Genomic DNA, 25524 nt, shown 5'->3' on the forward strand with positions numbered 1-25524 from the left:
AAGTCACTCGATCAGCGGCTGCAGCCAATAGCTTCATCACCGATCTGTGTATTCTGAGAGCGGAGGAGCGCCCCCCATTGTCAGAATACAATAGTGCAGCCGCTTAGGGTTGCTACGTCATCCCGTTAAAACCAAACACATATGAATTACACAGGTTATGAGACTAATTAAATGCAGATAGAGCACTAAGTGAGTTTAATTACGACCTTAATCAGTCACAGAACCCGTGTAATCAATATGTGTTCAGTTTTTATGGGATGAGGTGACAACCCTTGTGCTGATCCCCCCTGAAGGGGTTAATCTAGGTCTCCACACTATATATGTGTGTATCATCATCTGCTGGAGATAAAAGACATCACAGTGACTATGGAGGAAGAGGACGGACATGACGGGGGTGTGATGAACGAAGAGTGCAGAGAGAGAGCACACAGAGACAAGTCACCAGGAACCCGACACACAGACATTTATTGGGGGACTCAGAGTACAGGCAGGAGGAGAATTAGTTCACAGAACAAACAATAGACACAGAAATGAAGAGTGATCCTCAGGGTGGCAATATGGGGCATCAAAGGGGAGGTAGTCCACAGGGCAAACAGAAGGCACAGCAATGAAGCGTGCTCCTCAGGACAGCAATATGAGACAGCAAAGGGGCGATAGTCCACAGGACAGAGCAGTGTTTGGTACAGCGGGGTTAAAGTCCTTGGCACATGGGCAGAGCAGTGTTAGCACATCAGGGTAGCAAGACACAGTACAGCGAAACATTCCTCCGGGTGGCAATGTAACACCACACAGATAGTCCATGTAGGATGGCCCTGTCCCCGAGTACGAGATCCCATACTCATGGACAGGGACAGACAGGGCTTAGTTCAGAACAGGGAAGAGATCCGGGCAGGCAGGGGTAAAGGCTGGTAGCTGAAGCAGGTCAGGCAGGATGAAGTCCATGGGCCCTTGGAGGGGGGCTGTGGGGTGTGGTCACAGCTCAGAGCCACACACAGCACAGACAATAGGGAACTATATGTCCCGGGGTGCAGAGAGTAGCACCCAGTCCATACTGATCCATCAGACTCAGCAGTTCTAAGCACCTTCCAGTGAAGTCTGCAGCCATCAGCTCCTCTCTGTGTCCATCATGGAAGGCGACTCTCACCAGACTGACCCCCTTCTTTGTGTTGTGAATTCAGCCAGAGACCTCACCTCAGATTCAGGTGGTGCCGAGGTGTCTGGCTCTATCCTGACACAATATACAATCATTTATGTGCTTCTTACTGAGGGAGCCTCATGTCCTCCCCCTGTGGGGACCCCGGAACTCACACACCACATTATACAGATAAACTGACTGCGTTATACATTGTATCCGGATTACAGATTGTCCATTTTATACAACTAAATACAAATATCCAATACTTCTGACCTTCACTAAAAGGGGGTTACTGGGTGTAAATAGAAAATAAGATCTTATTACCTCCTCTACTGCTTCTTCCAGCAACGTCTCCTCTCTACTTCCTCCCGACTCACCTCTCACCCGGAACTTCCTGTCTGTACCTGACATCACTTCCTGTCTGTATTCCATAGAGACTTCCTGTCTGGGTAGAAGTGAGATCACCATCTTGTGGAGCTCAGAGGAACTGCAGTTCTGACAAACGTCTCGTAGTGTGAACACGTCCTTGTGCTGTGTGTGTATGTACTGTATATCCTTATAGATGGGGTCATCTCCACTCCCACCAAGGGGGAAAGAAATATATTTCTAGATTGTAAGCTCTAACGAGCAGGGCCCTCTGATCCCTCCTGTATTGATTTGTATTGTAAGTGTACTGTCTGCCCCATGTTGTAAAGCGCTGCGCAAACTGTTGGCGCTATATAAATCCTGTATAATAATAATATTACTGCTCGGGGGGGAGACATTTTGGCCCCTTTGATTTTGCAGTAAAATTGATTGCAGATTTAGTCATGTAGAACATCTGTTATATGGATACAAAGAACCCCAGCCGAGAGTAAAGGGTGGAAATGGCTCCTGATCCCCAGATTTGGGCAATTATGTCACCAATATAAATAGAATAAAACCCGCGCTATGTGTAACAACTCAAATACCTACAAAAATAACTTATACCGGACTGCTGCTGTAACAAAGGTAAGTATTCCCTTTATCAACTAGAAGAGCATTATGTGTCACAGCGCTGTCCTATTGTGTGTGCACATAAATCATCACAAATACACTAAAATATGTGGAGACATTCATATATAAAGTGCTAGGGGCTCAAATAATATTCTCTGTGGATCTACTGCTTCCACTTTACACCTACTTCACTGATCCTATAATGTTTATCAGTAAATTAAGTAAACTGAAGCATGTGCAAATTCATTTTAACAGTTATTGATGATTATGAAAAAAGTTTTGTGTGAAATTAGTGATATATAAAGATATAGAAGATGTTTAAGTTATTCTGGGCTATAAATGGTTAAGGAATCTGGGTGGAGTTAGGAGCACTTTTTAGGACCTCTTCACCTGCCAATAGCCCTCCTTGACAAAGATTGGTGTTTTCCAAGCCAAACACGTCAGATGTCACCAGGTCACCAGGTTAGGAGAGGCGCCCCCTCTCTGGTTACATCTAAGCGGTATCCAGTCACCATCCACCTTGGTATATGTAAAAAACAAAGTCTTGTGAGCTATCATGTGAAAATCCAAATGATAATTAGAGATGATTAAAGGACAGCTGCTAGCATTGATCACGTCCCATATGCTCGTGCCAAATAAAATTTATATCAATATAATGCTGCGCTGTCCAAAAATTATGGTAATCGTACTAAGTCCTAATATTACTGACTGCAGTTAAATAGTGGTGGTGAGATATTCCATTCCTATGTAAAAAATCTAGTGAACATAATAATGCAATCTTATGCGATTACAAGTTGCGATCATAAACAATTAAAAATTGCAATCCATTGCAATACTCCCAATGACAACCTGTGTAGCATACACACCTCTATATACACATGTTGCATTCATATGCAATAGAGAAATATGCAACCCTGTGCAATAATTGCAGTGACAACCTGTATTGACTGCATAGAACTGCAGCAGTATCGCTAATGATTGCAATTTTTAATCACATAGGATCATCATTGGTTATATAGTATTAGATTGCAATTATTGGTTCTTTATAGAATTTAAATACATGCATGGTTTCACTATATAGGATTGCCACATTCCACAGCACCAGATTTTGGAATTTATGTGACAGCCCTATAATCGCATTCGGATAGTGCAGCATTTATTGATTTATAGATTAGGTTAACACGAACATATGGGACATGATCAATGCTAGCAGCTGTCTTTAAATTAGTTTAATTGGATCTTTACATGGTAGCTCGCAAGAATTTACTTGTTTTTTTATATACAGCCCTAGCCTGTCTAAATACTGCCCCAGCCTTTCCATATATTGCTCTAGCATGTTTATAAACTGCCCTAGCCTGTCTATATACTACCCTAGCCTGTCTATATACTGCCCTAACCTGTCTATATACTGCCCTAGCCTGTCTATATACTACCCTAGCCTGTCTATATACTACCATAGCCTGTCCATATACTGCCCTAGCCTGTCCATATACTACCCTAGCCTGTATATATACTGCCCTAGCCTGTATATATACTGCCCTAGCCTGCCCATATACTACCCTAGCCTGTATATATACTGCCCTAGCCTGTATATATACTGCCCTAGCCTGTCCATATACTGCCCTAGCCTGTCCATATACTACCCTAGCCTGTCTGTATACTGCTCTAGCCTGCCTATATACCTATGAACCACAGCTGGTGTGAGGAAGCTAGCCGGTGTCACCATCGTTTGTCTTCAGGCTGGGTCCAGAGGTGTAGGTGCGGGCCTGCGGACCACGGCTGAAGAAATAGTGGAGATGCGCGGCAAAAATCTCCACTCCCGCCACCTCCACCGTAAATATGGGCAGGGCAAAGGGGATGGAGTCAGGGGCGGGGCCAAGGGGTGAAAAAATTAGATTAAAAAAATTAGGGTGTCAAATATCCTTGCACTAGCCCTGTTCATCACAGCTGGGTGAATGCTGCTCACATTCATTCAACTATTTTTTTTCCAAACAGCCCTCTAAGTGTTTGTGAAAGCTTACACCACAAAATGTACTCAGCCAATGAAAGGTACAACATTCTTCCATGATCTTTTTATCCTGCTATCAATGGCCAACACGGTGCAACACTTCATCCATGTCTTTGGTGATCTCTGATCTCCTTATGAACTCAGGGATGAACAATTCCTATCGCCTGACAACCGGGACATGCAGTTCTGGGTGCTAGACAGGTCATTTTTTTTAACATTTAGCCCTGCTGTGGGCAAGCAAGGAGCAGGATTTACTTATCGGATGGAAGCATTCGAGTGACTGAGTGAAAATAAAGTGCCTCCACCCCGACACACACCGGCTATGTATCCTGGGCTCCTCTTGCCCATCTGCAGACCTGGGTCCAGCATAGCAGGGTTATGATGGGTAGAGGGGAGGGAGGACATACATCCGCTCTCCTCCCCTTCTTCTTCCTGACCCGGAAGAAACATGTATGACATCACTTCCGGGTCCCCGTTGACAGTTTTCTCGGCTATCAAGGCCAGGAAAGAATATAATGCAGTGCAATATGTTCTGCATTACATTCAGTGGTGCACAGGGGAGATATTGTGGTCTTTTAGACCCTGGATGCCTCATTAAAGAGAACATGTCACCAAAAAATCATCACATAGGGGACATTTTGTCCTCTGTCACGTGTTTTTCAACCTTATTTCAGTCAAGGCACCCTCCAAAATTATAGACAGTCTTGAGGCGCACTCCAAAATTATGGACAGTCTTGAGGCGCCCCAATCTAGAATGTAAAAACTATTCTAATAGTTCTACTGTCAGAAACCATTAATCAGACTGAGACAGAAGTACAGTTAAATCTCACTTGTTTAATAATAAAAAATAAGAAAAGGTAAACATAGTAAAAACATAGCCAGAGTTCAGGAACCGGAACAGATAGTCAGACAAGATAAAACGTCAGGGAGCCAGAGATGAGTGTAGTAGAACAGCAAGCAGGATCTGGAGCCAGAAGGAATGTCAGCCAAGCAAGTCTTTAACAGGAGAATGTCTCTAGAGATGTGACCAATGTGATCATCTGGACTGGACGGCTTAAGTAGGCAGGACTGACGAGCAGGATATCATGAACAGGTGAGCCACTGTGGAGAGATAGGAGCTGGCAATTAGCTGACAGCTGAGCGGCCAGCTCAGAGAAGGGAGGGCTGAGCCCAGCCCTCCTCAATGACCCCTCCCCCTCCGAGGACCACCAGGCTTGAAAGGAAAATGTCTATGGAAATCATGAAGGAAGACAGGGGCATGTACGTCCGAGGATGAGACCCAAGAGCGTTCCTCCGGACCGTACCCTTTCCAATGCACCAGGCACTGTATGTGCCCACGGAACCTACGGGAGTCAACAATGGACTGTACCTTCATACTTCTCATGGTTTTCAACCTGTACAGGGTGAGGACGAGGCACCAAGGTAGTAAAACGGTTGCAGACCAAAGCCTCCTGGACTTGTGTCCAAGTGGAACGAAGACCACGGAGATGCTCCTCTAATGCAGGAATACTCTGCAGAACAAATGAGTCAGGCAACATGGAAGGTTGGAAACCATAGTTTGCCATAAACGGGGACAATCGGGAAGCAGATTTCAAGGCACTATTGTGAGCAAACTGCGCCCACTGTAAGAGGTCTGACCAGTTGTTATGGTCAGAAGTATAACAACATAGGAATTGCTTCAAGGACTGATTGGCTTGTTCTGCGGCCCCATTAGACTGTGGGTGATACGTAGAGGAGAAAGCAAGCTGAATTCCCAACTGTGCACAAAAGGCTCGCCAGAACCGGGAAACAAACTGACTCCCCTTGTCCGAGACAATCACCTTGGGTAGCACATGTAAGCGAAAGATCTCCCGAGCAAAATGGAAGCCAGTTCCTTAAAAGTGGGCAACTTCTTAAGTGGAATACAGTGAGACATTTTCAAGAACCGGTCAACCACCATAAGGATAACTGTGTTGTCCTGGGAGTTGAGTAACTCCACCATGAAATCCATAGACAGGTGGGTCTAGGCCTCTCTCCATTGGGTATGGGTTGTAGGAGGCCCACTGGAAGGTGTCGTGGAGTCTTATGCCACGTACACACGACCAGACTTTCCAGCAGAAAAGGTCCGACTGAATCATTCCATCGGACATTCTGATCATGTGTGGGCTTCATCGGACTTTTTCTTTCTAAAATTCTGACGGACCTAGAAATAGAACATGTTTCAAATCTTTCCGACAGACTCAATTCCTATCGGGAAAACCGTTCATCTGTATGCTAGTCCGACGGACCAAAAACGACGCAAGGGCAGCTATTGGCTACTGGCTATTGAACTTCCTTTTTCTAGTCCCGTCGTACGTCATCGCGTTCTAAACTAACGGACTTTGGTGTGATCGTGTGTAGGCAAACTTTGGTATCAGATTTTGTTGTGATCGTGTGTAGGAAAGTCCATTTCAGCGGAACTCCGTCACAAAGTCCGGTCGTGTGTACGCGGCATAACTCTAAGCACACACGGAACAGGCAGCTACGAAGGCGGTTACATCAGCACGTAGACTAGGCCACCAGAATTGTTGGGAAATGGCCCAAAAGAGTTGATTGTTCCCAGGGTGGCCAGCAGCCTTGGGAGAATGGTAAGTCTGGAGCATGGCAGTACGGAGACTCTCTGGGACAAAGCAGCGGTCACAAGGTTTCTCAGGAGTAGTATGAAACTGAGCAGCAAAAATGTTGTCACCCAAAGGAGAAGTGAAACTGGTGCAAACTGTAGCCAGAATACGATCAGGAGGAATCACAGGAACCAGAACCGACTCCATCTTGGAAGTGGAGGAAAATTGTCATGACAAAGCGTCAGCCCTTACATTCTTAGTACCAGGTAGAAATGAGACAATGCAATTGAAACTAGACAAGAAAAGAGCCCATCCCGTCCTTCTGGGAGGGAGGCGTTTAGCCTCAGACAAGAAGGTGAGATTCTTATGGTCAGTAAGAATGAGAACGGACACAGTGGTACCTTCAAAGAGATGTCTCCATTCTTTCAGGGCTAAAATGATCGCTAACAGCTCTCTGTCACCAATCTCGTAACTGCACTCCACAGGTGACAATTTCTTGGAAAAGTAGCCACAAGGATGCAGAGCGCTCTCAGAGGTAGGACGTTGAGACAGAAGGACACCAACTCCAGTCTCAGAAGCATCAACCTCAAGGATAAAAGGCAATGTAGGATCAGTCTGTGCCAACACAGGAGCAGAAACAAAGGCAGCCTTGAGACTCTTAAAGGCCTTAATGGACTCCAGAGACCAACACTGTGGGTTACCGTCCTTTCTGGTCATATCAGTCAAGGGCTTGACCAGAGACGAGAAGTTACAAATACACTTCCGATAATAAATGGCAAAGCCAAGAAAACGCTGCAGAGGATGTAAACCCACGATTCGGGACCACTGTAGGACTGCTGAAAGCTTCTCTGGGTCCATCGAAAAACCAGTGGAAATTACATAACCCAAGAATTTAACCTGTTCACAATGGAATTTGCACTTCTCCAATTTACAATAGAGATTGTTCTCTCTTAGTTTCTGAAGCACAAGACAGACATCTGTGTGATGGCTCTCCAGGCACTTGGAAAATATGAGGATATCCTCGAAATAAACCACCACACATAACTGCAACAAATCTCAGAGGACATTGTTAATAAATTCCTGGAAAACTGCCAGGGCGTTACAAAGGCCAAAAGGAATTACGAGGTACTCATAATGGCCTGTTCTGGTATTAAACGCCGTTTTCCACCCTTCGCCCTCCTTAATCCTTGTGAGATTGTATGCCCCTCTCAAATCAAGCTTTGTGAAAACCGTTGCTCCCTTGAGGTGGTCAAATAACTCTGTATTCAATGGAATCGGATAGGCATTTTTAACCGTGAAATGATTGAGACCCCTATAATCAATACAAGGTCTCAGTTCACCACTCTTCTTTTTAACAAAGAAGAATCCAGCACCAGCAGGAGACGAGGATTTTTGGATGAAACCTCGAGAAAGTGCCCCTGCAACATACTCCTCCATGGCCTATTCCTCCAAGACCAACAATGGGTAAACCCGGCCACCACCAGGTTGAAGGTCAATTGCGCAATCATACGACTGGTGTGGAGGCAAACCAATAGCTTGACCTTTGTCAAAGACATCGATAAAATTGCGGTACTCGACACTAAGGGGTCTTCAACTGGGGCAAAAACCGGTGTCGAAACCGGTTGGGCTAGCATTTCTTGTATCCCACATTGCTTTTATTTAATTTTTACTTGTTCCTGTGATCACTTTTATTGATTGGTGTTTACCATCTGAACTTTTATTCTTAATAAACCTCATTGGTTTTTGACCCTAAACCATTGGAGTCCTAATCCTTCCTTTACATGATCATTCCCTGGAGCCCTCACGGAACATCGTTGAAGATGGCTATTTAACAGGGGAGTACTTGGAGCCTTTGCGGTCCAGGAGCTGAGGATACCACCTTGAACGGGTTCTTCCATCTGTGTCCAGTATTTGAGCGACATCTGATGAATACAACAACATCTGATATACATAATATAAGATCCCAAGCCTGTCTGATCCCTCTGTCGTATGGCATTTGGGGTCCATCACAGCTGGTAAGAGTACCCATTTATATCTTGAGTTCCGCTGTTGACTACAGACAAGCCTTACACTGATTATCTCACGATTGGGATTACTCTCACCAGAGGAATATACCATTTAAGGTTTTCTGTGGACATTCTTTCTCACACCCTCACGGGGTTATATTCAGCATAGCCAATTTATATTGTTTTTTGGTTTCTTTTTAGATGTGTTATTTATTTTCCATTTTTTGTGATTTATTTTCACTTTTTAGTAGTGCTACACTATTTATATATCATAGGTTCATCTTCACTGACCGACTCGGTACTAGGAGGCATTGGTGGTGGGGGGGGGAAGGGTGGGACTGCAAAGCTCGGAGACAAATATACAGAAGGCTTACGCAAGTGCTCCTTAAAAGAGAGGCTTTCTCTGAGTCTGGATGAGGATGGGAAACGTGATCAACTTCTCCAGCTCAGTTGGTATATCTCGGGCGGCTATCTCATCCATGATGGTATCCGAGAGACCATGAGAAAAAGCAGCCACGAGGGCCTCATTGTTCCAAGCAACCTCTGCTGCCAGAGTACGGAATTCAATGGCATAATCGGCAACAGTTCTCATATTCTGTTTGATGGACATGAGGCACTTGGCAGTAGAAGTGGAGCTCGTGGGAATGTCAAATACCCTTTAAAAGGAAGCCACAAACTCAGGGTAACTCAAGACAACAGGTTTTTGTGTCTCCCATAGAGGGTTTTCCCAGGCCAAGGGAAACGCCTGGGGCAGCATCTCAAAGTATATCTCAACCTGGTTGAAAAATCCTCTGCATTGGACTGGGGAAGCGGAGCGGAACCAGACATACCTCTTAATACTCGAGGCAGGTGCCTGCTCAGAGACTGGAGCAGCAGCAGGGATGGTCTGCAACACAGGTTGTACCAGAGCAGCCACAGTGGGAAATTCCAGGTGAGCCGTGTGACTCAGGAGCATTTGTAATGCCATGGCAAACTGATCCATGCGGTGATCCTGCTCATCCAATCTGGAAAAAATATTACCAACAAGTGGATTGACTGCATCTTCTGAATTCATGGCCTTCGTCTACTGTCAGAAACTATGAATCAGACAGACAGAAGTACAGTTAAATCACACTTGTTTAATAATAATAAAAAAAGGTAAACAGAGTAATCGTAGTCAAAACATAGCCAGAGTTCAGGAACCGGAACGGGTAGTCAGACAAGCCAAAACGCCAGGGAGCCAGAAGTGAGCGTAGTAGAACAGCAAGCATGATCTGGAGCCAGAAGGAATGTCAGCCAAGCATGTCTTTAACAGGAACACAGGAGAGCGTTTCTAGAGATGTGACCAAGGCAAAGACAGAGATCATCTGGACTGGACAGCTTAAGTAGGCAGGACTGACGAGCAGGATAACATCAACAGGTGAGTCACAGTGGAGTGATAGGAGCTGGCAATTAGCCAACAGCTGAGCAGCCAGCTCAGAGAAGGAAGAGCTGAGCCCAGCCCTGACATCTACATAATGCAACAACATCAATACACGTAGGACACCCAATGTTATAAGTGATTTATTCTTCCAAAGCAAATACACTTTTGCAAACTGGTACTGACTAGTATTCCAATGTTTCTCTTGATAGAGAGAGGCAGGAGAGGGTCAAACTAGAATTATATTCAGGCAACTGACATCCTCCTTATCAGCTCATGATGTCATTGGTTGTTAGGAGGTTGGCAGCTAGAAGGTTGTAATGGTGTACAATGAAAACCTGAGGCTTTGTGTAACTAAAAGGCTTCACCCACCCACCGGCTTGTATAGTTTTTAATTGTACAAAATTGAATTTAAACCCAGGGACATAACCCCCACCCCAAAAAAAATCTGAGGCCCCACCCCCACATATATACGCATGTACAAACATAAACTCACACATTGCGGCGCCTACGCTTGAAAATGTTAATTGCAATACGCGTTACATATCGGCACGCACACCGGAATGAGAGCAATAATTCTACACCAGACCTCCTCCATAACACTAAACTGATGACCTATAGGTCGCCTATAGAAAATATAGGGTATTGAAGTATGTCACCATTTCACAGGCGCACACAAATTTAAGGTTTGACATGTTGGTATCTATTTACTCGGTGCAACCTCGGCTTTTATATTTTACCATAAAAATTGGTAATTTATTGTGTTTTTGTGGCCCCCTAAAATGTACTTTAGAGTGTTTTTGACTGAAATTTTGCGTTTCCTGAACTTTTGTGGTAATATCGTGTGACATAAAAAATTGGAACTACCATAATTTTATTCTCTAGGGTGTCTGCTTTCAGAAAATAAATCATGTTTTGGGGTTTTATATAATCTTCAGGCATAAAAATGATTTTTTAACTCCTTCCCACTTGGCCTATAGCAAAATGGCAGCCAGGTGGGGGTTCCATTATCCTGAGTGGATGTCATATGACATCCAGAAGAATAAGCCGCTCGGGTGCACGGCGATCGATGGTGACACACCGCATCTCCAATATCGGTAAAGAGCCTATTATGTAGGCTCTTTACCATGTGATCAGCTGTGTCCAATAAAAGCTAATCATATTGTAACCAGTAAGTGCCGGTTATCGGCTTTTCTTTATTTATGCTGAGAAGGCATGAGTAGAGGTGAGCCAATCAGTGGCTCTTCTGAGGGGGGATCTGCACTGAAATTCAGCATTATCAGTACAGGCCCATCAGCGATGATCGCCAGTGCCCCACCAGTGATGCCCAGCAGTGGTCACCAGGTATGCCAATCAGTGCCCATCAGGGATGCCAGTGCCCGCCTGTGATGCCAGTGTCCATCAGTGATGCCAATCAGTGCCCATCAGGGATGCTTGTCAGTACCTCCTCATCAGTGTCACCCATCAGTGCTGCATATTAGTGCCTCCTCATCAGTGCCCATCAGTGAAGGAGAAAACTTACTTATTTACAAAATTTTATAAAAGAAACAAAGACATTTTTTTTTCAAAATTTTCTGTCTTTTTTTTATTTGTAGCACAAAAAATAAAAACCCCCAGAGGTGATCAAATACCACCAAAAGAAAGCTGTATTTGGTATTTGAGGGAAACAAAGATAAAAATGTCATATGGCTACAGTGTTTCATGACCGCGCAATTGTCATTCAAAGTGTGAGAGCGCTGAAAGATGAAAATTGGCCTGGGCAGGTGAAAGTTTCCAGTTTTGAAGGGGTTAAACATGTGGGGGGGGGGCGCTGCAAAACCGGCTCTGGCAGTGAAAGGGTTAAAGGAGAAGTTCACCTTTGGGAACATGTTACATGTTCCTGCAGCGGCTCAGTGATCCGAGTCCTCTGTGTGACAGCAGTGCGGGGAGAAGTTCCCCATACTGGCTGTCACTTTATGAAAAGAGCGCGGCCGTGCTGGTTTTCAATGAACTTCCATGCAGCTGCTGAGCTCTCTGGTAGATGAGGAACTAGGAGATTGTCATAAGGGACAAGGAGATTGGGACCCCAATTTAGTCCCTCGGACAAGTCGCTTTTTCAAAAAAATGTCCACACCCCTGAAACTGTTTCTTACATGATGAAGATCAGCCATGGAGTATATCTGAGGTGTATATCAGGGTGTGCTTCTTCCCCACATGAGAGCTGTGATGTCCAGCAACATTCATATAGAAGACATTTCCCACACTCAAGGCATTAATACACCTCAAGGGTTGTTGGGGGTCCCTGGTGTACAGGAAGACAGGACTTCAGTGAGGAACAATTCCCTCACTCAGGACAGGAATACGGCTTCTCCCCGTGTGAGATCTCTGATGTTTGTAAAGATTGGACTTCACTGAAAAACATTTCCCACACTCAGGACAGGAATACGGCTTTTCCCCAGTGTGAGATCTCTGATGTATGATAAGGTCTGATTTTTGTATAAAACATTTCCCGCATTCAGGACAGGAATACGGATTCTCCCCCATGTGAGATCTCTGATGTGTGTAAAGACTGGACTTCACTGAAAAACATTCCCTGCACTCAGGACAGGAATACAGCTTCTCCCCCGTGTGAGTTCTCTGATGTGTGTAAAGATGGGACTTTACTGAAAAACATTTCCCGCACTCAGGACAGGAATACGGCTTTTCCCCAGTGTGAGATCTCTGATGTGTGTATAGGCTGACCTTCTGTGAAAAACATTTCCCACACTCAGGACAGGAATACGGCTTCTCCCCCGTGTGAGATCTCTGATGTCTGTAAAGTTGGAACTTACTTAAAAAACATTTCCCGCACTCAGGACAGGAATACGGCTTCTCCCCCGTGTGAGATCTCTGATGTTTGTAAAGAGTGGACTTATGTGAAAAACATTTCCCGCATTCAGGACAAGAATAAGGCTTTTCACCCGTGTGAAATCTCTGATGACTGACAAGATCTGATTTTTGAACAAAACATTTCCCACACTCAGGACAGAAATATGGCTTCTCACCTGTGTGAGATCTCTGATGTATTTCAAGACTAGACTTCTGTGAAAAACATTTCTCGCACTCAGGACAGGGATATGGTTTTTCCCCTGTGTGAGTTCTTTTATGCACATTAAGATTGGATTTAGAACGGAACCACTTCCTGCACTCAGTACAGGAAAAGCTCTTCTCTGTTGGAGGGACGGCACCGTCCCTCACAGTCTGAGGTTCCTCAGGATAAGAGGAATATGATGGTCCATCTACACTGTGTGGTGCCGGATGGACATTTGAGGTAGCCGGGTTTTCTCCTGGACTATACTGTGTGATGTCCTCATCTTCTACTTTACAGTCTGGAGACAAAGTGAGACAATCCTCTGAGGTTTTCCTCATCTCCCGTCCATCTACTAAAATAGAAATAAAAAGATTATTACTAGACATGAGCAGATTGGTTCCCCAAAACCAGAACTCCACATCAGGCAGCTTTGTCTCTGAGGATATTACAATTCCCCCCTCAAGGTAACTAGTAAATGGGTCCTCTGTAGGGTGGCAACTAATGATTATATTCATAATTATGATAAAAAAGTCCAGCGCTACAAATACATGTATACCCCAAGCAAGGGTTATTGCCTGCTAAGCTCCACACACCGCGCCTGTTTTACAAGCTTTTTGTGATCACATTTTATTGTACACATCCTGAACAATGTTTGTACTATTCTTTTAATATTAAATCCATATGATCTACACCATGTGGAAGCCTTCCTTTTTTCTTTTTATGATCACCATTTTTCCACTGCTGGAGGAAATATTTAAGGAGACTGCACAAACCAGGAGATTGTGGTCGTATTCCCATTTCCGGTATTGCTGGTCTGTTGCTTCACTACGAGTGTGCGTTCATACCCTTCCAACCACAGGAGATCGTGGCATCTTATGGTAAGAGTACCTACCCCTTCCTCTGGGTGGTGGAAGCACAGTCTTGGGTGCCTTGGGAACCTATGTTTTTGAGATCTATCAACATCTGATACCCATGTCGCCATGGGTTGTTCCAGAGGAATACATCATGATATTCATCATCGGTGGACTTTACACTGTGTTATAATGTGTTAAAGTTAATTTGATATTCATTGATATAACACATACACTTGGCATTTTGTTATATGTGTTTGTATTTTACCATTTGATCTTAAGGTGTCACCTGATTATATGGTGCCACTTGATTCATGTTATTATTGATTGCACTGGATTTATTGTTAGTGCACATTTCATATATATTTTAAACACTTTTAATGTTTTGTTTCTAGTATTCTAGCACAATTGCCATTGTGTATGTTCATCTATCCCTCAGTTTATACCTATGGTAAACCTGTATTTGTAGCACTGCACTTTTTTTAAATCATATTTTCACATACAGTTAGTCTTATTGTTGGTGCTGGCAGCTTATTATCTAATATTAGTAGCGTAGTACTTTTTTATACATCCGCTTATTTTCATAATTGATTAGTTGGCCGATTATTGTTTCGGTTAATCGACTAATTGGATAAAAACCTCAAAAAAAAGGTTGGTGTATAATTTAATTATTATTCTTGAATATCTATATACAGCGATAAATATCCAGATATATAGTTGGATATTTAATCCACTCTGAGAATAACAGACAGATAGATGTATTATTAGAGGGTGAATCTGCTACATATCAGAATCAGAGATCAACATTATTAAATTGTAAAAAAGACGTAAAACTCTGTTTTGCAGATGATCAGACAGGAGTGTAATATAATATGATGGACAGACTCCCTTGTCATAGACAGGTAGGTGGGTACAAGCTCCCTGCACCTGATGTCACTTATGCTGGCCGTACACAAACTCATTTCTCTTTCAAAAAAACATTCATCCAATTTTCTAACCATTAGTGGTGTCAAATCGGCGTTCATTATCGACCACAGTGATGGGAAAATTCTAAGGTTTTTGCTCAGAAGTTACATTCATTTTAAAATTGAATGTTAAAAGCAAGTGGAATTTTCAAACTACACTGGAATGTACAAATCATTTTTGCTGGTTGAAAGCTGGAAAGTGGGAACTTTGAGTGGAGAGTGTGAACAAGTTTTGCTTTTGACTGCTGGCGATTGCTGTGTTTGCATTTTTTTAGGTTCTTTTTGGGGTTTTTCCTTGCAGCTTTTTAACACCTTTTTTCTGTCACTTTTTAAACAGACTTTTTTTTTTTCTTTCCTTCCTTCAGCCTACTAATCAAGGGGAGTGGTTAATTGGTCACAGGTGCTTGAGGCCTATATAACTTTCTGTAGAACTCATTTTGAGCCTGCTCATCTTTGAGCTTGCCACCTTTTTGCTTGCTGGAACTTAGACCAATGGAACTGGACTAAGTGGTGAGTTGAAACCATAGGGGTGACCGTAGACACTGACAATCCCTGCAAGTGTCAGATTGCATTGATTGAGCAGAGCAGTCATAACCAGTTAACACTCACATGAGTATTGTGAGTGCCTGAGTATTGTGTACACTTGTGTATTGTGAGTACACGAGTGCTGCGAGTGCACATAGGCAGCGAGTGCATGGAATTGGGGGAGCTTCAGTAACCAAACACTGCAGTGTTTATCCTCATGACACTTCACGGGAAGCACCTCCATGGTTAACAGAGGACAGAATTAGAAATAGACTTTGGAAACTTAACATTAATAAATCACCGAGACCAGATGGCTTGCACCCGAGGGTACTTGGGGAACTCAGTCAAGTAATTGCCAGACCATTGTTCTTAATTTTTACTGACAGTCTACTGACTGGAATGGTACCAGCTGATTGGAGAAAAGCCAATGTAGCCCAAAATACATCCCTGGAAATTACAGACCAGTTAGCCTAACATCAATAGTTTGCAAGATCTTGGAGGGGATGATAAGGGACTATATACAAGATTTTAGTAATGAGAACGGTATCATTACCAGTAATCAGCATGGATTCATGAAGAATCGTTCTTGCCAAACCAATCTATTAACCTTCTATGAAGAGGTGAGTTGTCATCTAGATAGAGGAAGGTCCGTAGACGTGGTGTATCTGGACTTTGCAAAAGCATTTGACACAGTTCCCCATAAACGTTTACTGTACAAAATAAGGTCCGTTGGCATGGACCATAGCGTGGGTACATGGATTGAAAACTGGCTACAAGGGTGAGTTCAGAGGGTGGTGATAAATGGGGAGTACTCAGAATGGTCAGGGGTGGGTAGTGGGGTTCCCCAGGGTTCTGTGCTGGGACCAATATTTGTTCATAAACAACCTGGAGGATGGGATAAACAGCTCAGTCTCTGTATTTGTGGACAATACTAAGCTAAGCAGGGCAATAACTTCTCCGCAGGATGTGGAAACCTTGCAAAAAAGATCTGAACAAATTAATAGGGTGGGCAACTACATGGCAAATGAGGTTCAATGTAGAAAAATGTAAAATAATGCATTTGGGTGGCAAAAATATGAATGCAATCTATACACTGGGGGGAGAACCTCTGGGGGAATCTAGGATGGAAAAGGACCTGGGGGTCCGAGTAGATGATAGGCTCAGCAATGGCATGCAGTGCCAAGCTGCTGCTAACAAAACAAACAAAATATTGGCATTAAAAAGGGGATCAACTCCAGAGATAAAACGATAATTCTCCCGCTCTACAAGACTCTGGTCCGGCCGCACCTGGAGTATGCTGTCCAGTTCTGGGCACCAGTCCTCAGGAAGGATGTACTGGAAATGGAGCAATTACAAAGAAGGGCAACTAAGCTAATAAAGGGTCTGGAGGATATTAGTTATGAGGAAAGGTTGCGAGCACTGAACTTATTCTCTCTGGAGAAGAGACGCTTGAGAGGGGATATGGTTTATTTATTTTTTCTATTATTTATTTTAATTATATCAGCATACAAAAACAGTTTCAAAATTTCCAACATGATTACATTTAATGTATACATTTTACATCCTCCCTGTAAATTCCCTCCCTTTTCTCCATTCATCCCCGTTCCTCCCATATCTAGTTTTTCTCCCTTTCTCCCAGTTCTCCCGATTTACCCTGTCTTATCCTCCTACAACCTCCACATAGCTCATCATCTTCTTAAACGCCTTCCATTCTTTCCATCTGTTTATCATTCCCTCTATTACCTCCTCTCCACAGTATCTCAGATATTCCATGTTATATGTCTCTTCTACCCCTCCAAGCCCATCTTTTATTGTGGGACTCTCTGTTTCTTGCCAGTATCTTGGTATCTGACTTTTAGCTGCATTGATCAGGTGAGGTATCAATGATTCTTTATACTGTTTTATTGAACTTTCCTGGTCTTCCTCCCATCAGCACACTATGGGTTAACTGTTCCTCATTAACCCTCAGGACCACCTTCTTCCAGCGTTATAAATACCTGTCCTCAACTGTTTTTTTTTTTGATTTGTCACCAGGCCACCGGACTGAATTCCAGCTTACACCCCCCTACCGAACCTTTCCCCCCCCAGGTTGAGCCTCTCCTGGGGTTGGAGGGTCCAGAATGGATAGAGGTAAAGCCTTTTATGACACTGGACGCCTTGTGCCAGGCATTTGTTTTCTAAAGGAGAAGCCAGAAAGAAAGGCAAGAATCTAAAAACGCTTTAATAAACTCTATCCCTTTAACCCATCAGATGCCAGGGATAGATGCAGCCCTACAACGCCTTGCAAGGCATGTCTCCCTCCCGATGGAGGATTCCACAACATTTAGAGATCCTATGGATAGAAAGACAGACGCTGATCTTAAAAGAATTTATGCTGTTGCAGGAGCAGCCTGTCGCCCATCCATAGCCCTAACATCAATCTCAAGAGCCCTAAAAGTCTGGGTTTCGAATGTGGAAAAGGCACTGGGGGCTGGAGTGGAAGCAGCTAAAAGTTATTGATGCACTGGAGGAACTCAACCTGACAGCAGCCTTTTTGGCCGAGTCTTCAATTGATCTGGTAAGACTAATGGTGAGATTGATGGCACACACAGTGACCACAAAGAGGGCGATATGGCTCAGACATTGGACCGCAGATGCGGCATCTAAACAGGCATTATGCAATCTTCCATACAATGGTAAGATGTTGCTTCGGAAAGACCCTGGAGAAGGCAATCAAGCTGGTCACAGGTGGAAAGTCAGGCCTGTTACCTCAGACCTCTAAGAAAAGATAGCAACCTTTTCGGTTGGGTCAGTTCGATTCCAGAAGGGGCCACGAGGCCAGGTCATATAGACCAGGTCGGGAATACAACAGACCGCAATGGAGAGGTACACAGTGCTCTTTTCTGTGCAAAGTGAAGTTGACCACAGGACAGGCGGCGAAAAAGTCTGAAAAGTCTTTTTGACGGTTAATCCGTCCAAACCCTCCAGGTTGGAGCCAGGTTGGCAAGATACTGGAGGGAACATGCAACAAATGTGAAGGACCACTGGACCCGACAGACATACAGGATAACATTTTGAAGGCAACCTCCAAACATCTTTGTCCAAACTCACTATCCACAGGATCTGAAGAAACGCAAGTGCCTGCAGGAATACGTTGCCGAATTATCTCAGACACAAGCAATTATGTCAGTGCCACAGGAGTGCCAGGGAAGGGAGTATATTCTCCAATATTCCTAGTACCCAAAGCATCCAGAGAGATCAGACCAGCGTTGGACTTGAGGTCCCTAAATCTTTTCATCATGCCCAAAAGATTCAAGATGGAATCAATATATACAATAACATCAGTAGTTCAACAAGGAGCTTGGCTAATCTCGATCGATTTGGCAGATGCCTACTTAATGTCCCAATCTACAAAACATCATCAAAGGTACCTCAGATTCACAATAGAGGAAAGACATTATCAATTCAGATGTCTGCCCTTCAGCATCAACACAGCTCCCAGGGTTTTCTCCAAGATCCTTTTGGAAACTATAGCATTTATCCGATTGCAGGGAATAAAGATTTTTCATTATTTAGACGACATTCTTGTCGTGGCACGTTCAAGCAAACACCTGGCACTAAAACGGGACAAGGTGACAGCGATCCTGTCCAACTTTAGATGGCTAATAAACAGTCAGAAGAGCAATCTACCCAAAGGATGGAGTATTTAGGCATGGTGTTCGACACGCAGTCAGGTCGGATTCTCCTACCACATCGCAAAGTAGCCGAACTAAAAGCTTGTGTCTACAGGGTAAATGGAGGCTCCGACACGGTCAGGGTCAGGGGTGGGTAGTGGGGTTCCCCAGGGTTCTGTGCTGGGACCAATCCTATTTAATTTGTTCATAAACGACCTGGAGGATGGGATAAACAGTTCAATCTCTGTATTTGCAGACAATACTAAGCTAAGCAGGGCAATAACTTCTCCGCAGGATGTGGAAACTTTGCAAAAAGACCTGAACAAATTAATGGGGTGGGCGACTACATGGCCAATGAGGTTCAATGTAGAAAAATGTAAAATAATGCATTTGGGTGGCAAAAATATGAATGCAATCTATACACTGGGGGGAGAACCTCTGGGGGGATCTAGGATGGAAAAGGACCTGGGGGTCCTAGTAGATGATAGGCTCAGCAATGACATGCAATGCCAAGCTGCTGCTAATAAAGCAAACAGAATATTGGCATTAAAAAGGGGGATCAACTCCAGAGATAAAACGATAATTCTCCCGCTCTACAAGACTCTGGTCCGGCCGCACCTGGAGTATGCTGTCCAGTTCTGGGCACCAGTCCTCAGGAAGGATGTACTGGAAATGGAGCGAGTACAAAGAAGGGCAACAAAGCTAATAAAGGGTCTGGAGGATCTTAGTTATGAGGAAAGGTTGCGAGCGTTGAACTTATTCTCTCTGGAGAAGAGACGCTTGAGAGGGGATATGATTTCAATTTACAAATACGGTACTGGTGACCCCACAATAGGAATAAAACTTTTTTGCAGAAGAGAGTTTAACAAGACTCGTGGCCACTCATTACAATTAGAAGAAAAGAGGTTTAACCTTAAACTACGTAGAGGGTTCTTTACTCTAATGCCGCGTACACACGGTCAGACTTTTCGGCTACAAAAGTCAGACAGCCTGTCCGACAGACTTTCGACGGACTTTTGGCGGAATTGCGGCAGACTTTCTTACGAACGGACTTGCCTACATACGATCACACAAAAGTCAGACGGATTCGTACGTGATGATGTACACCGGACTAAAATAAGGAAGTTGATAGCCAGTAGCCAATAGCTGCCCTAGCGTGGGTTTTTGCCTGTCGGACTAGCACACAGACGAGCGGATTTCTGGGTCCGGTGTAGTTACGACGTAAAGATCTGAAGCATGTTTCAAATCTAAAGTCCGTCAGATTTGCGGCTGGAAAAGTCCGCTGAAAGTCCGGGGAAGCCCACACACGATCGGATTGTCAGCCAGCTTTAGTCCGTCGGCATCCGTCGGACTTTTGTAGACGAAAAGTCCGACCGTGTGTACGTGGCATAAGAGCGACAAGGATGTGGAATTCCCTTCCACAGGTGGTGGTCTCAGCGGGGAGCATTGATAGCTTCAAGAAACTATTAGATAATCACCTGAATGACCGCAACATACAGGGATATACAATGTAATACTGACATATAATCACACACATAGGTTGGACTTGATGGGGTTGTGTCTTTTTTCAACCTCACCTACTATGTAACTATGACACTGTCGGCAAGAGACTGCATGACAATGTTGGGGATGTTCACCGCAGCTATCCCTGCGTTACCTTGGGCAAGATTCTATATGAGAGCTTTCCACTTTCCAGACATCCTTCCTGGGACAATGGGACGGCTGTCGCGGGGCATGCCTCTAAGCCCGGGAGACTGGATTGTAATTACTTCGTATGCCAGTCTCCAGCGCTGGCGGGGCTTACTGCCTCGACAAGCAGGTTCAAGGCAGGTGGAGCATGACGGAAACCAGACACTCCAATGTACTGGAGCTTCAAGAAGCATACATGGCCCCGATGGCATTCAAGGGGATGATTCAGGAAGCTCGAGTCAAGCTTCGGTCGGACAACCAGATGGCGGTAGCATATATCACATTACTCCAGGTGGCAACCAAAATTCTCCCCTGGGCCGAGACTCATGTGGAAAATTTAACAGCAGTGTACATTCCAGGCTGTCAAAACCAGATAGCGGACCGACTGAGCCGGAGATTTCCCAGCCAGGGAGAATGGGCAATCGGCAGTCGCTATATTCAACCAATTTTCGCCAGATGGGGGACACCCAGTGTAGACCTTATGGCCCCACCAGAGAATGCTCATGCACCAGAATTTGTCACAAGGTTCAGGTACAACGGGGCAATAGCCCAAGACGCCTTTTCGATACTGTGGCAGTTTCCCCTAATGTACCTGTTTCCTCCAGTCCAATTAATCATGAGGACCTTACTGAAGATCGAGAAGGAAGAGGTGCATGCCATCTTAATTGTACCCTTCTGGCCCAGGAGGCCATGGTTTCCGCTGCTCCTGCAGATGGCATCAGCCCCACCAGTAAACATTCCCCTCAGGAGAGATCCGTTACAGCAGGAGCAATGGATGCACTCCAACCCGCAGAGATTGCGGCTGACGGCCTGGTTGTTGAATCGGCCCGACTGCAAGCACAGGGCCTCTCAGAGGAAGTAATTGCTACCTTACTAGGGGCAAGGAAGTCTACAACAAATACCACATATTCCAGGATCTGGAGGAGATTTGTGGACTTTGCATTACAGCATAATTTCTCCCCATTAACTCCGGGTATCGCAAACATTTTGGAATTTCTACAGACAGCACTAACTATAGGCTTGGCATACAACTTAATTAGAGTCCAAGTGTCAGCCCTGTCCTGCTTCACCGGACATAGATGGGCTAAGGAACCTTCGATAAAACAATTTCTCAGAGCCGCAATAAGAGTATGGCCACCAAGGAAGAACCTCTTCCCAACTTGGGACTTGGGCACGGTCCTAAAAGCGATGTTGCAGCCCCCATTCAGTCCGGCGGACTCATGCACACTGGGGTCTCTGACAATCAAGCTGGTCTTCTCGGCGACCATTACAACGGCCAGAAGGGTATCGGATCCTGTGAAGAACCATTCTGCATTATTTATCCGGACAGAGTGATCCTGAGACCCTCTTCAGCTCTAGCCTCTAAGGTAGCGTCAAGTTTTCATGTAAACTGGGAATCAGTGTTACTTAGCTTTGCACAACCTTCAGAGCAGGCGAACCAGTTAGATTTGAGACATCTGGACATAGTCGGCTTGTTATCAACATATCTTCAAAGGGCACAACAGATACGCAAACCGAATAGTTTGTTCATCTTCCCTTTGGGACCCAAGAAGGGGGAGGCAGCACCATCAAGGGTCTTATCCACCTGGATCACAAGGACTATCTCCTTGGCATACAAGCAATAGGGCCTTGCTCCTCCGCAGACTTTACGGGCTCATTCTACAAGAGGGATGGCAGCTTCTTGGGCGTCTGTAGCAAAGATCCCGGTGGAAGACATATGCAGGACTGCTAGCTGGAGCTCCTGTGAGACTTTTGCTCGCCCCTACAAACTAGATGTAGTCGCCGCTAGCTCTTCGATGTTTGGAGCGGCAGTATTTGACTCCTTTGATCAATTAATTAGTTGTGTGGTTAAGCATAGAATTAGAAGAGTCTTTGTCGTTTCTTTCCCACCCTATATTTTATTTGGTATATCCCATAGTGTGCTGATGGGAGGACAACCAGGAAAATTGTTATGAATACTCACGGTAATTTTCCTTTCCTGGTCCGTCCTCACATCAGCACAACTTTGCTTCCCTCCCTAAGTGGCCTGGTGCCGCTACAAAAGAACACCATGGGGAGGGGAGGACAGGGATTTATAACGCTGGAAGAAGGTGGTCCTGAGGGTTAATGAGGAACAGTTAACACATAGTGTGCTGACGTGAGGATGGACCAGGAAAGGAAAATTAGATAGAGTACTGATAACAATTTTCAGTTTTCTGTCCCATGAAACAAGCATGTCCAAGGTTCTTCTAATATTTCTGTTAGTGATTTATTTTATTAGCTTTAAGATCTCTTTCCAATAGCTTTTTATTTTTGGGCAATCCCACCCACCCACCATAAATGTGCCATCGTTGCCACTACTTTACATCCCCGCCAACAATATGGTGATTTCTCTGTTTGATTTTTACATATATTGTCTGGGGTTACATACCACCTTGTAAGGCATTTATAGTTCATCTCTGCTGTATTAGAGTCAACTGCGGAGCTATGTACCAGTCTCAAGATTTTTCCTAATTTTTGTTTATTCCCTTGTGTTCCCAATTCTTTTTCCCATTTTTTTAATGTATGGCGGGACCTCCAGCCCTTCCTCTGCCATTAGAATTTTATAAATCCATGATATACCATTTTTTGTATTTGATGCCATACTCAGCCGTTCCACCGGCCTTAGATTTTCCGCTGATCTTATTGGTTGTGGCAAAGTTATGACAAAGTCTTTCAACTGGAGGTACCGCCATTCATTAAATCGCCATCAAATCTGTCTTGTGTTTTAATTCTTGAAATGTGCATATTTTCCCCTTTTCTATTATATCCGTTAGTTGTGCATTTTCATTTTTTTAACCAATTTTTTAACCAATCTCCAAATTAGTCATCAGGTCTTTCATCCTGGTAGCCAATACTTTTGCGAATGATTTCGTGTCTACGTTCAACAGGGATATTGGTCTGTAACTTGAACATAAAGTACTGTCGTTTCCCTCCTTTGGAATGATTGTGATTGAGGCCAACAGGGCTTCTCTTCCCATCTCGTAATTAGTTCCCAGTCCGTTCATATATGAACACAATTTAGGTAACACATTTTCTTTAATTTTTTTTGTAATAATAGATCGTGAACCCATCAGGACCTGGACTTTTTCCCGATGCAGATTCTTTTAAGGCTATATTGATCTCCTCTTCTGTAATGGGTTTTTCTAGTGTGATTAGCTTGTTCTTGGCTACTTGAGGGAGTCAGGCATGAAGATATATATTGAGGTTAGAGGGGGGAAAAAAACTTTTATATTAAAGTAGTACTGAAAGGTGATACTTTTTTTCATGTATATAAAATTTTAAATATAATGCACAATACTAGTAAACTTTTACTTTATGTAATATTAATGCTTTATATCACCTCCAGTCTATCAGCCTCCACCTTCTGAGGTCAGATGCTGATCTTCCCTACACAGAGTCCTTTAAGTCATTGTAAATATTGGATTTCTTTTTAAACAAACTTGTCGTACTTACCTGCTCTGTGTAATGGTTTTGCACAGAGCAGCCCTGATTCACCTCTTCTGGATATGTAAAGAAATAATGCATTCTGTATACAGACCAATTAATCAACTGACCAACTAATTGATTATGGAAATAGTTGACAACTATTTTCATAATCAATTATAATCGATGTTTCAGCCCTACATCTCTGAATCTCCTACCAGTTAATTTCTTTATTCATGGACCTTAGTCAGAGAGTGAGGAAACAACGAGAACTATCTTTTATAGGAGTGACAGTGATGAGGGGATTATAGGACGAGTGTCCCCTCCCCCTCTATCACTCATTGCCCTCTTCCCAACACAAGAAGTCCTGCACTTCCTTATTTAGTCCATGATTTAGTCATGAATAACAGCGGGGCTGAGCCCCACCAGAGGTCAGAGAGTGAGGATGGGGGAGAACAACCAAGATGAAGACTGGACTGATCCTGAAAACCACCATCATTGGGTTATTGGCTCCTCCCTCATTATCACTTTCTGTTTAAGGTTCCAAAGTTTGCGGATGTTGTCAGGTCACCTGAGTCCAGGTGACAGATGCACACCGTTGGAGTCTGGAGTGCACCGCTAAGGTAGTGGACCCTACGGCTGACTGCTGCGGATGGAACTCTGGGTGGTTCAGGAAGGCAGGTCCACTGGAGCACCAACAATGATCCCACTGGGAGCTAGAGCATAAGCTTCCCCAGGGCGCAGAATCTAAGAGCCAGCAGGTGTTCACCAGAGCCTCTAGTGGTGAGGATGGACTGGGCTGCAACTGGCTCCAGGTCGCGGCCCCCAGGGTCTCCCAGCTTACGCTCACGGTAGGCTACAGGAGGACAGAGAGGAAGCAGCAGCCCAGGACAACAAGGGATAGTAAGGAGATAAGCCAAAGGTCAGGGCGACTAGCAGACAAGGATAGACAGAGAACACGCCAAAAGGTCAGGGTCACAAGCAAGCAGGGATAGTCAAGAACAAGCCAAGATCGGTAACAGAGACAGACGAAGAGCACATGGCAAGCAGGAAACCAAACACACAATATTGCTTGGCAAGGCAGGCTTGAAGAACACGGTGTAAAATAGTGGTTCCTGTTGAGGCTAGGGTGGAGCCACACTGAGGGAAAATTACTTAACCATGCAGGTGTGAGAGTAAAAGCCCTAAAGCTGATACACAGACCAGGTAAGAGACAGACAGGGCATGAAAGTATTACTGCAGAGTC

At 44.3% G+C, this 25524-nt stretch overlaps 2 protein-coding genes across 2 annotated transcripts in view; both read right to left on the bottom strand.

The window, feature by feature from the left end:
• LOC141121905 (uncharacterized) overlaps window positions 1–25524 on the bottom strand; it is a 619894-nt gene that overhangs the window by 191879 nt on the left and 402491 nt on the right. The window lies entirely within an intron of this gene.
• The window catches only part of LOC141121822 (uncharacterized), a 40270-nt gene continuing 25304 nt past the window's right edge, over window positions 10559–25524 (bottom strand). The window contains exon 9 of the mRNA XM_073611538.1: window positions 10559–13726. Within this exon, the coding sequence (XP_073467639.1) occupies window positions 12407–13726 (1320 nt within the window). The 3' untranslated portion in view covers window positions 10559–12406. The remainder of the gene's footprint in view (window positions 13727–25524) is intronic.

Source organism: Aquarana catesbeiana, unplaced genomic scaffold, assembly GCF_042186555.1.
Source record: "Aquarana catesbeiana isolate 2022-GZ unplaced genomic scaffold, ASM4218655v1 unanchor233, whole genome shotgun sequence".
NCBI classification, from domain to species: domain Eukaryota; kingdom Metazoa; phylum Chordata; class Amphibia; order Anura; family Ranidae; genus Aquarana; species Aquarana catesbeiana.